The sequence below is a fragment of the Alternaria conjuncta genome, assembly GCF_024043145.1.
Source record: "Alternaria conjuncta strain BMP 0040 chromosome Unknown scaffold_17, whole genome shotgun sequence".
Classification (NCBI taxonomy): domain Eukaryota; kingdom Fungi; phylum Ascomycota; class Dothideomycetes; order Pleosporales; family Pleosporaceae; genus Alternaria; species Alternaria conjuncta.
Window position 1 is genome coordinate 145745 of NW_026250106.1, and position 12966 is coordinate 158710.

The window sequence follows — 12966 nt, forward strand, 5'->3', positions numbered from 1 at the left end:
ACCCCGCTTGGGAACTGGCAGAGAGGGTGAGCTACCACGAGCTATCTACCCCGCGTGCTGTTATGGTTTGCTCTGCGCAGAAGTCGTAAGTGGCTTGACTTGGGTATGCATGCTGTGTGACCACCAGCTGTCGTTCTTATCGGCGTTGTGTTGACGGAACGTAAGGCGGGTGACTAGCGGCAATTGGAAAGCCGTGAATCTTTCCGATGTACTAGCGACGCGTAGGACTTCGCGTGAACTTTGTTGCACAGAAATGATTGGGGGAATTCATTGAAGCTCAAGATGGAATTCAAAACAGAATTTGAAGTAGAAGAAGTTGGCTCACGTCAAGCAGGTCACAGCGATGATTGCAATCGGGGTATTAATTTGAGACAATGAAATTATGCTTCTTGGTATACATGAGAAGACTAGCAAGACAGTGATGAAAAATTAACCTTGCTTCAGGTGGGTTCATCAATCCCGTACAAATATCCAAATACACATCGCGTCATGGTTGAGTAGCGACCCTAGTTTACTCGTCATCCTCCTCTTCAACAGCACGGGGAGCAAGGACGTAGCGGGTTGTGCCGTGCTTGTCCTTGCCGTGCTCGAGAGACAGCTTGCTGAGGGCAGCAATCATGTTCTCAATGGCAGGGTTCTTGCGGCTGCGGTCCTTGCGGCCGAGGGTGTCGAGCCATGCAATGCGGTTAAGCATGTAGTAGACAATGGCGATGATGATGGTGACACCAATGGAGTAGGCCCAGACGACAACGACGGTGACAATGTCGACCCATCCGTCGTCACGGAACCTGCTGTTGATGGTGGGAGGGTTGGTCTGGTAAGGAGCACCGGACATCCAGCCGAAGAGGGTGAAGATGGTCGCGAGAGCGTCGACACCGAGAATAGCGATAATCAGCTGGAATGAGGGGAAGGTCTTGCCACCACGGGTAACGAAGATCAACCAGTTCTCAGTAAGAGCAACCTCGAGGAAGAGAATGGGCTGGATAGCACCGAAGTTCTGGATGATACCTCCGCTGGGGATGAAGAGAGTACCACGGACGATCCAGGTACCAAGAGCGAGGAGGAGACCGAGAATGACGGAGATGAACCAGATCTTGGGCAGTTGCCATTCGACGGGACGTTGCTCAGAGTGGGCATTGTCGTAGGCGACAGCGACGGTGGCCAAATCAGCGAAGAGGGCAAGGAAGACGATGAGCTCAGCGCGGATGGTCTCGTTGAGGATGATCATGGAGGTGACAAGGTAGACTTCCAAGTGCAGGCAGAGAGCGATACGGTACTGGATGTAGGCCTTCATACGCTGGAAAATCTGGCGAGAAGTCTTGATAGCCAAAACAATGGTGGAGAGACCGGGGGCAAGGAAGACGATATCAGCGGCAGCCTGGGCAGCCTCGGTGGAACCCTCGACGGCAATACCACAGTCAGACTTCTTGAGCGAAGGAGCGTCGTTGACACCGTCACCAGTCATGGCAGTCAAGTGACCACGCTGTTGGAGCATCTCGACGACCTGGTACTTGTGCTCAGGGAAAACTTCAGCGAAACCGTCGGCGCGCTCAACTAGGTCGTGCTGGGTAGTACCAGTGAGACCACCGCCGATGAGCTTGGAAGAGTTGTAAACCTTGGTACCGAGAGCAAGCATCTTGCAGGTCTCCTTAGCGATGGCAATAGCGTCACCAGTCAACATCTTGACGGGAACACCAAGCTGCTGGGCCTCAATGATGGTCTGGGCGGTATCCTCACGAGGGGGGTCGAACATGGACAAGAGACCGAGAAGGATCCAGTCACCGTCGTTCTTCTGGTAAGCGACACCGAGAGATCGGAAACCACGGCGAGCGAACTCAGCGGCCTTCTCCTTGTAGAGGGTAGCGGTGACCTCGTCGCAGTTGGCAAGGTTGACAATGGCCTTGGGGGCACCCTTGGCGCAGACGTACTTATCGCCGCCCATGTGGCAGACAGCAGTGATACGCTTGGAGACGGGGTCGAAGGGAGTGAACTTCTCAGTCTTCCAGCCCATGTTGAGGATCTCGCGGGCCTTGGGGTAGCGGCGGATGGTAAGAATGGTAACCTTGTCAATGGGGTCGAGCGACTTCAAGTTGTGGGAAGAAGCAAGAGCAGCGACAGCCATCATCCAGTTGACGTCCTGGCCCTCAGCAACGTAAGGCTCACGGAGAGAGAGCTGGTTAGCGGTGAGAGTACCGGTCTTGTCAGAGCAGAGAACATCGACACCGGCAAGCGACTCGATGGCAGTGAGCTTCTGGACAATAGCCTTCTGCTCAGCGAGGTAGGCAGCACCGACAGCGAGGGTGGTGGTGGTGACGACGGGAAGACCGACGGGGACACCGACGATGAACATGATGAGGGCGTAGTGGAGAAGGGTGACGGACTTGTCGGTTCCCTCACGGGCCTTAGCAATGGGAATGTGACGGAAGAAACCACCAATCCAGGCGAGCAGGATGAAGAACATGACGAGGACGAGAAGCGCCGTTCCGATGGAGTTCATGATAGCCTTGAAGTGACCCTGGTCCTGAGCGCCCTGAACGAGGGTAGCAGTGCGACCGACGAAAGAGTGCTTAGCAGTGGTGATGACGATACCGTAGGCCTTGCCGCGCTTGCAACCAGTGGTGTAGTAGGCGACCTCTCCCATGTACTTGTCGACAGCGAGAGACTCTCCGGTGATGGACGATTGATCGCAAGCAACGAGAGGGTGGCCCTGGGTGATAGGGTTCTCCTCGTCGAACTTCTCCTCATCGACTTCGTCATCCTTCTCGTCCTCGGGGTCAGCGTCGTGGAACTTGTCCTCAGCCTTGAGCTTCATGTACAAGTCGAAGTCCTCAGGGTGGTCGTAGCCGCAGATAAGACGGGCGTCACCGGGGACGGACTGGCCCTCCTCAATAACGACGATGTCACCGGGAACAAGCTCGCGAGCGAGAATGGTCTGTTGCTGGTTGTCACGAACGACGGTGGCCTTCATGGCGATATCACCCTTGAGCGAAGCGACGACATCGGCAGCCTGCTTCTCCTGGTACCAACCGACGATGGCGTTGAGCAACAGGATACCGCAGATGACACCGAAATCGACCCAATCCTGGAGACCAGCGGCGAGAAGAGCAGCGAGCTCCATGACTATCGTGCGTTAGTTTTGCGCTAGGCCAAATTGTGCAGGGATGCTTACCGTATAGAATGGGACCAGTGAAGTAACCGATGAATTGCTTGAGAAGGTTGGTCTTCTCAGAGGAGATTTCGTTGAAGCCATAACGCTTGCGACGCTGCTCGACATCGGCGGATGTCAAACCAGTGCGGAGCTCAGTGTTGAGGTCTGCGATGCGATGTTAGCAAATTTGTTTCCTCATCGTGTTGCTCATCTCGCATGCTGCAGAAGCGGGTAGTTTGGTGGAGCCGGTCTGCATGATTGGCTCCACCGAGGAGGCCGCTATCGCGTCGCTAGCAGGGAGCAGCTTGAGCGCGGACCAGGCCCGCGCCAGCCACCAGATGTCGGCCCTCGAGCTCAACAAAGGATGAATTGGCGAGGCAGGTGACTCGCCGCGGCGCATTGCTGCAAACGGATGCTGTGAGGGGGAGAGTGGTAAAACTTACAGTCGTCAGGGACAGCGCCGGCGTCCTGGATGGGAGTGGCGGCGGTGGGGGAACCCGACTTCCAGAACTGCCACCAAGCCTTCTTCTTCTGGGTCTGCTCGGCGTGCGGGTTGGTTCGGGTGTCGCGGTAGAAGAGGATGTACTTCTGGAGCGCCGTGTACTCGTCCATGCCCTCGAACTCGGTCATGGAGACGATGGACTTTTGCCGCTCAGCGGCGCTGGAGGCGCGGGGGCGCTCAACATCGTCGTTGGGCGCCATCTTGTCGAATTAAGGAATGCTGTTGCTCGTATGTATTATTATATCCGGTAACTCTAGGCACAGAGAAGGCTTTCCGAGGCGACTTGACGGTGAGGTTGAGTGTCAGGTCGAATGTGCTGTGCAAATGGGTAACTGCAAGCAGGGCCTTCTCTGTGAAGAAAGTGCAGAGGGTGCGGGAGAGGCTCTGGTTAAGTAGCGCGGCAGAAACTCACCCACGTATCAACCCAGGGAAAAACTCAGCAAGGACCGACCTTTGGCCGCTATGAGGGATTTATGATTGTCATAAAGCTAACCGCGGATGGAGCTTAGCTCGAGCCGAGAGTCCCGGGGGTGAATTTGTTGTGAGCGGCCCGTGCGCCAGCCGCTACATCATCGGCGCGCGACATGGCGCAGAGATTGGCCGTCGCAGCGCCCGGCCGAGCGTGATGCGCTGATGACGGAGTGCTTACTACGATGCTGTACGGCTGCGACTGCGGTTGCTGTGTGCGCAGACTCTGGTACCTCGACGGGCACCAGCCGACAGCAATTGGGATGTCAGCAGCCGGCGTCGCGATTCGCAGCGCGGTTCATTGCTTCTCCACCAGCGGCAGCAGAGATTAAGCTGGAGATAGCGCGACAGTCCGCGACAAGCGTGCAGCGCTGCAGGGATCAGCTCCCATGACGTTTGGCAAGAGCGACCGGCAAACAGCTCCTCCACGCACCTTGCTCACTCCGGACGCACCAAGCTTCAGCACTCATACGCAGGAAAGCTTGAGTGCTTGGCGCGATCTCAGCCAGAGTGCGAGGCATTTTCCCCCCGTACGAGAGAGCCGCGTATCCAGACTGCTCCCCACGCTGCCTGCGCGACTTTCCGACTTTCGCATTTGCACAATTTTCTTCTAGCGGCCTTCCAGACCCACGAACCAAGATATGCCACTTATCCCAACTCCCTCAACTGCAGCCGCCGCGCCATAATATCCGACTCCCCCCATGCAGCGCGCGCGACCAGCATGCCCAGATGAAGCAATTGTTTTCTGCCCCCCGCGTAATCGACCGCCGCCGCTTCTGCACAAAGGACCGCACTCCATGATTAAGCACGTGCCAAGCGGCTAAGGGGCGTCTCGGGGCCTGCCTCGAATCAGCCTTAGCTGTCTGCCACCCGACCATATCGGCCGAATCAGAGGCCCCCGACCGCCCAGCGTCGCCTGGCCAACGGCTCCCAATTACACCCCATGTTATGGTCATACAATACATGCTATCTGCGACTCCACACGTCCCATGGCGCCGTTGCGATGCTACGCACACACGACGTTGCGCAGGGTCCTGTCTGTTGAATTTGGATCGCGACCGAGATGACTTGGCTGTCGTGAGGCTGCAGGCATGGATGCGCCAACGCGCCCCAGTTCTTTCCAGACCGAGGAAGGCCTTCCCAACGAGGAAGCCGCGTCGGCGCGCCACGTGACGTCCTGCCTGTGGCTCGCTCTCGCCTCCCTTGGCTGCGCGACTGCCGATGCTTCGCCGGTACACCAGTGAGCCTCACCGCATTGCCTCAGCCTCCAGAACGAGTGCGGGAATAATCATCGCACCCACAAATATCACCCTCCGTCGCCGCTGCCGACACCAACCTCTCCATGTCTGCCCCGAGCCCTGAATCGCCAACCCCCACCGCCAATACCGCTGTCGGTCCGCGACCGTCACGCGCATTGCAACGCCATGTGCGTGTCATGTCGCCTGAAGACTTACCGGTCGAGATATGGCACATTATCATCATGTATATAGACGATCACTGTTTCGCCTGGTTCGTGCTGCGCCAGATATCTCCCTTTCTGGCTCATGTCGCGCAAGACGTCTTCGCGCGCATCGTCTCGCGTACCTGCAGTCTTCGCTTCGCTGGACAGACGCTATGGAACTTGCTGTAAGCCGCGTTTCACCCTGCGCTGCTCGGGAAACTTTCACTCACCATGCCAGTCCTCCTGATCTTCGCTGTGATACACAATCCCCATATCACACCTTCCGCGTGCAGTTGCCGTCGTTTCGCTTCCAGCCCTCGTCTTTTGTCCCCGCTAGCTCCAAGGCCAGACTTGTTCTGAAACTATCTTCACCGGCAACTGTGAACGACACGCCATCCTTGCGCCGGCCATATGCAGGGACGGCAGACTTGACGAGCCGCCTCACTCAGGTTTTCTTCCATCCCGGCGCTGTCGCAGACGCCGAACGCAACCGTTTGCTCAAGCAAGCCCACTTTGTGCTTTTTGATGACCAATTAAAGAGCGTCCGCCTGCCTTCACCAGCCATCGATGTTACCGCCCAGGAACTATCGCTTGACTGGCGCCAGCTCTGCGAGACCTTGATGCGCGACCAGTTCAAGTGTCGCTTTGGCTCCGGTGCGTCGGTCCCCTGGTGGAGAGAGTTTCCGTGACCGGTCCTGTATCACATACCAAGAGCCTACTTCACCATCGTCACGAGGCCATAACATGTTCTCCCGTCTGGGCAAGCGCACAAGTAATCTATGCTCGTTGCATCCCCAGATGGGTTTGATGGCCCGCCAAGTAGCAGATCAATTTTGCGTCAGCAACGGATCTGTGTAGATCGCCCTTGGCACTGGGAACACACACCCCCCGACGATCCAATGTGTCCGCCGTGCGCCTCTCCTCCTTCTCCGCCTGGGCATATTCCTTCATGCCTTCATGCCCGGGTCATTATCGTTCACCGTCCGCACCTTACTTTAGACAAAGTATGCCCAGCTTCTCCAAGTGTTGCACTTGGGTGCGGCATTTCTGACATTGCCTTGGCTTCCCTCGCGGGACTATCCGAGCCGCGGACGTCCAAATTGGTCTTCCACGATATGATGCAGCTCAACCTCAATATCGTTCTTGATGAACACACAACCGTTCATTCCGGCTACCATCCTTCACGATTCATTATAGTGGCCACCTCGACGTCGTCTTGGTGTCGGCGCGAGCCATCACCAGCAGCACTCCGTGACTTGTAGTGCAGTTACCCCAGAGTATACACAGTCCACCTCCGTGGGGAAGCCAAGCGTTCAGTAGTACATGTGTTCCTTCTCCTCTCCCAACAGTGTGTCAGCAGATTACATGTCTTTGTCCTCCGCTGCCAAGTAGCTCTGTGCGGACACACCAGCCTCGGCGGAGACCGTGTACCACACAGCATACATCTCCTGTCTGTGCAACCTCTTGGCCACTTTGTCTTGTTACTTTTCTTCATTGGACTACATCATGTGTTACTTTGTGCTACTCTACTTCATATCTCTTTATATTCTTGCGTGCGTTAGATTTCACTTGCGCCAAGTCTATAATCCTTCACTGTAGGATGCTGTGTTGTCACTGACGAACTTGGCTTAACATCAGACTATTGAGTACTTGCTGACTTCAGTAAAGGATTGCATAGAAATATGGGGGTTTCGACTTGGCTCTGCCATGAATGTGGCTTCTGGGACAAGACCATGTGTCAATCACAAGCATTGTGCCGTCTTATCCGCTATGGCTGCCAAGCATACCCGCTGCACCTAATCCACCTCTTACAGATCGGATGCTGAATGACAGAAATCTTCATATTGCAATGTAATGATGTAATGTGTCTCTTAGAGTTATCGGTGATATTCAGATACGCTGTATTGTGTTGTGCTATGCTATGCCATACCTTGTAGCGACCAGCGCACAACATAGTTCGTATTTTCTCTGATACCCGTGGAAAAGGGCACCAGGTAGATGTTGAATCTGAATTTTCTGATGTGAATATGCCGTGTCATCCGCGTCGTGGGGGGCATGTTGTTGGGGCAGGTGGTGCTGTTCGTCGCCTCGCTAGAACCACAATTTATTTTGCATCAGCAAACAGAACATTAATTCACCACACCACCAAATTTGTCCAACACGCAGTCAAAAGATCGGAAATGGTTGAACAAGCCGTGAAAATTGGATTGCCGACTTTTCCAAGAAGCCCGACATCGCTGGGCAGGGTTAAAATAGATAGGGCTGGATTTTACGTTCATGTCAGCAGCTACCGGGTGCATCCTTATTCAACGCAGAAAAGGTTCACAACGGCGTGGCAATACCGCAACGTCAAAACGAAGTCCGCCCGAAAGACGAACGTTATTATTATGGTTCAATGACATGCTGTCACTCCAAGCAAAATATGCCTTACACCAATTTATCGCATCGCCACCTCTACTACACGACACCCGTCCTCATCGCCGCCATCGCACTCTTCATAGCCGTAACAACATGATTCGCAACAGGCGCATGAGCGTTCTGTCGGAATAGAAAGATATATCGCACCATCACACTCGCCTCATCGGTAATAACATGAACACCGGTGGTAACGCTGTTACCCTGCCCAACGACCTCGCACCCAAGGATAACACGCATATTAGCCAGCGCACTGTTCTTCCACGTCGAGTAGACAGGCGCATAACTAAACGACGTCGCAGGATCTTCCGCCATATAAATACCTCTCCCATACACAGCCCCCGTGCGTTGGAGAGTCGTACCCGAGCAAACGATAAGGCCTTTAGCGAGGATTGCTGGGAGGCGGTCGAGTGATGTACCGTGAAATAGTACTGTAGTCTGCGTAGAAGGCCTCGGAAATTTTGCCATATATGCCGTTTCCAGTGCCGGACTCGCATTCGCCAGGACAAAATGATGCGTCCCCATAGGCAGATTCTTGATCCTACATAGACCGTTCGCTGTAGCTATATAGCCTCTATAGTGCGTACATGCCCATGAGATGAGCTTCTCAGCGTCGGCGTGGTATCTGGATAGGACAGTGGAGATGTGGACTGCGTCGCGGATGACGGACAGTTTGGGGAGACTATCGAGTATGGTTTTGACGGTGCTGATGGGGTGGATGGGACAGTTAGGGAGGAGCTCGGCTTTGTTGGCCATGGCGGCGCTGTAGACAGAGCTGAGAAGCATGTCGACGGCGAAGATGTCGGTGCGGATTTCGGGGATGCGGACGTCGAGGGGGAGGGCGTACCTGTTCCGGCGGTGGTTAGTGATTGTACTATTGACGCTTTCTGTTCGATGATGGCTTACCATAGCAGTTGACATGCGACAGTCCAACATGGTGTAGATCTCCGCAGTTGCGTGCTCCTCCCTTTGTGGCGGCAGCCGCAGGAGATGCATCTTTGCCCCATTTCTCCGATCATAGTCTGGACGAGGCCGTACAGCCCTCTTAACGATACGTTCCCCGCGCGAAGGTACCGATGGATATGCCTGTTCATCTGCCATACGAAGACGCTCTGCTTCGAGAAACACACATTACCGTGTGGTGCATTGGAAGTTGCAACACAGATCCACGGGAAATGTTGATCAGTCTCTATACCCTTGTCACTGTCGTAGTGCACACAGAACGCGGGTGGCTTACTCCCATACCGATCGATGGTTAGCCGTAAGAGAAGGTTGTTCGCTGTGCTCGGTACGCCCATTGCGCTTCGTTGTAGCTCAGTGTAGGAAGCGAGTGTGAAGCTCATCTCAATCTCGTCATCATCGATTAGTTCAACTAGATCGATGATGCCGGAAGGTAGTTCTTGTATTTCATCTTCCAGCAGATTGCTATCGGGTATATTGTACTCCTCGATCAGCAAGGCTGTCTGCAAGGGGTCTTTCGCTTTCAGTGTTCGCTTTAGCCCTTCGAGGCGTTCGGCTTCTTGCATGATCTCTGCTTCGATGCTATCCCAGAATTCTGTTGCTTTAGAGAGCGTGACTTGAGGGATGGTCTGCTTGTATACTTTCAACTTGAGTAGCTGAGCGAGGCGTTCGATGATCGTTTTCGTCTCTGCTGCTACGTCGTCGTCTTGGATCCAACCAGCAACCATGACCTCAGCCACAGCTAGTGGGATGTCGTATCTTCGCTTGGCAATTGTTTGAAGGGGTTTCTTCTTCTTTGGCGTCAATGAGTCTGGTTGCGTCATGATCTTGTACTGTTTGGACGCGCCGTCGTAGTAGACAACATCTCTCGAGACGATCCGAGAAAGAACAGCTTGCTCGTGAGTAGGAAGACCAGGTATGTCCAGAAATCCACATCTCGCATCCCAAATCTCGTTGCAAGCTTCTATAGCCTCATATGGTGCGTCCAGTAGTTTAGATAAATACTCAATGACCTCGCGCATATCCGACATTCGACCGCGTACCCATATGACAATGTTTTGCATAATTCTCTCGGCTGAATTCCCTTCCGCTTTTTGGAGATGTGAAAGCATGGCCAGGTTCTGTTTCCTTTGTGGTTCGGTACCATAAGATAACATTTGACGTACTGCGAATGAACTGTCGGATACTTCTTCGAGCTTCGTTAAGGTGGGCCCGAACTTTGATACTTGCGATACCCAAGTCAAAATCTGGGGCTGAAGTAGAGACGGTAACTCGTGTTTGTTGGTGCTATCGGCAATGATGTCGGCGAAGATCTTCTCCAGTGATTGCATGAAGGAGAGCCATGTCGCAGGATCCATGGTTTGGATCAGGTGGTCGATGATGGCAGTGCCCCATCGCGCTTCTTGCTTCTCACTTTGGTTTAGCCATCTTAGTAAGACCCCTCTCCAACATTTTTTGCAACCTTCCCGTGCTGCCAGGGTGTTCGTCAAAGCAATGATAGCTTGCCGTGAGTCGGTCTCCTGCACACGAACGATACGCACCATGTCTCGGACAAAAGAAGAAGATCGTCCCAAGCTGAGATCTACTGCGAGCTCATAGATACATTCGCACTTGTGTCCAGAAGGATTGTCGATATCTCTTGAAACCATTATAGCTAGCATGCGCCGGTCGACATCATCCACACTTTCTCCGGTATTCTCCCAGACTTCAAGGATATCACGCAATATTTGCTCGGTATTGTCGCAAGATACTTCGGCAGTAAGCAGGTGGTCGACACAGTGTTTCTCGATGATCTTTTCAAGTGCGTGCCGTGATTTTTGATCTTTCGCATCGGATGCGAATAAGAGGGATTCCGTCGAGGTATCAGGATTGAACCAGACGAACGTGTGCCTTGTCTGCAATTCGTTTTGATGTAGATTTTGGGCGGCGACGTATATCTCCTTGATTGATGTCACTCGTTTAGAGCTGGGCCATGCGCCGATATTCGCTCGGACAGCAGGCTTCAGTCGCGGGAATATGTGTTCGGATGCTTTCACGGCCATGCAAAATGTGTGTAGCTCAAGTAGAAGGCGTAACCAAGCCGAAGTCTTCATCTGATTCCTTACGACAGATTGGCACTCGCGAAAGCACTCTCCGATCCCCTCGAATAGCCAATCTTGGAGGAAAAGCTCGCGAAAACTCGTCGCTTTTGGTGCGTCGAGGAGATGGAGGAGTTGTTGAAGAGCGTGGACATGGAGTCCGCCGATTTGCTCCTTCTCGGACCATAGTTCGCGAATGAAGGCATGATTATCTTTCTCCGGTGTGCATGCAATCTCTAACGAAGCGTCGAAAAGATCCAAGCTGCTCTTCGTAATTGTTCCGCCGATGGTCAATGCTCGAAACAGATAAAAGAGGCTTTCGCCCTGGGGCAGTGAGGTGGAGACAGCATCCAACCTTACCACGAGTCTTTCTAGGATGGTCGCTAAACATGATTTTGTGTGCTCAGGGACCTCGATGATCAGGCTGCGGTAGTGTACCCAGTTCCTTTGTTCGCCATAGCCCGCTATCAAACCCTGACGTAAGGTATGCCTAGTACCTGTGATCATATCAGGTCCTTCCAGAGCCGCGACGTCGAGGATAGTTGACATATGAATGGTGTCTATCCTAGAGAAACGCGTGATACGGTCAACATCCGGTGTCCAAGAGGCCCACATTCTCCAGGCTGGGAAGTGGTGGCGATCGAAGACAGATTCTATGTTGGTACAAGGTGAATCCGAAGACGACGACACGTCCAGTTCCGTCATCCAGTCTACTGCTTTCTTAGCTGCTACCCAATTACATGTCAACCGGAAGCCATTCAGCTGCTCCGCATAATCTTTTATAGCTCGTCGTAAGAGCACCGCGAAATTGTGTAGATCGACGTCCGTATTATGAGTTTGGTGATTCTGCAAGGCTCGCTGTACGCCTTTCAGATAGTAGCCGGCTGCACTGGCGCCGGTGGTCGCATAGGGTAAGAGCGCGCGTGCCCATTCTGCTTGCAGACGTGTAACTAGGGCAGGATTTCCTTCATGCGCAGCTATCACGCTCTGTAGCCAAGTGTCGAGGCCCCAATAGCTTCCACACATAACGTTCGTTTCAGCTCGTAGTAATTGGCTCAGGCTCTCCACGGACATAGCATGCGCTACGGAAGCTATAGCGACATCTCTTGCCGGGTGTGTCTGAACCAACAACGAAAGCCTCCTATCCGTCTCTTCTTGGCTGATCTTGCCTTTCTTCTTGAGATAGGTATCGGTGTGATTGCGGATGAAGCCCCATGGGAATCGACGGTGTGAGGGGTGTAGTACCCCAGCAGTGGCCTCCACCTCCGCATGCCATTCTTGACTGTGATCGGTCTTCTTGAAGATCGCCGTGCTCTTCAACGGTATGGCTTTTTTGGCCCATGACATGTGGGAGCGTTTGCCGGTATCCTGTTCGACTGCAGTAGGAGGCATGACGGCGGTGGCCATGCTTGTCATACGTTTATGGGGAATGACCCTGCGCCAGGGGTGAGATGATAAAATGGATACAGATGGAACGGCTAGTTCGAGTCGCGTTACGAACGGTCGGTATTAAGAGAATCGTGGGTATCGGTTACCGGCAACAAAGCACAAGAACTTTCGAGCAAATTGCAGGGGTTGAATTTGGTACAATGGGGATTTGTACCAGAATCGCGCTTTCCTTGGAAGCGCACGAGGATAGTGGGACCCAGGGTAGCATAGGGTTGGTCGTGTTGAAAGAGGTGCGGCCAATAGACCGTCGGCTGATGAGGGAGGAGGAACATCAAATCTTGGAGGTCCATAATGGATGTTACGGCAAAGATACATGGCTAGTCTGGTATAGCTCACATGTGATGGGTGGCCTTTTACTGCGGAGACTGAGACTTTGGGGGCTGCGCACAAGGCTGAACAGGGTGGCTTATACGGAAAGCACATTCACCGGCCCCCGAAACGGCTAGTGCGATTGCGACTGTGTAGGCTAACCATGGTACGAGACAGCGGTAAGCGAGGCGACGAG

The 12966-nt window shown here is 53.7% G+C and overlaps 2 protein-coding genes across 2 annotated transcripts; both read right to left on the reverse strand.

The window, feature by feature from the left end:
- Positions 1-511: 511 nt before the first annotated feature.
- J4E85_009433 (uncharacterized protein) lies at positions 512-3850 on the reverse strand (the record flags this gene model as incomplete). The annotated part of the gene is made up of 3 exons (XM_051473657.1): positions 512-3120; positions 3170-3313; positions 3592-3850. 3 exons carry the CDS (start codon positions 3848-3850, stop codon positions 512-514), a joined length of 3012 nt encoding a protein of 1003 aa, XP_051322442.1.
- A 4166-nt stretch (positions 3851-8016) lies between these two features.
- On the reverse strand, positions 8017-10292 carry J4E85_009434 (uncharacterized protein; the record flags this gene model as incomplete). The annotated part of the gene is made up of 2 exons (XM_051473658.1): positions 8017-8821; positions 9220-10292. The coding sequence occupies 2 exons, from the start codon at positions 10290-10292 to the stop codon at positions 8017-8019; spliced, it is 1878 nt and encodes a 625-aa protein (XP_051322443.1).
- Positions 10293-12966: the final 2674 nt, after the last annotated feature.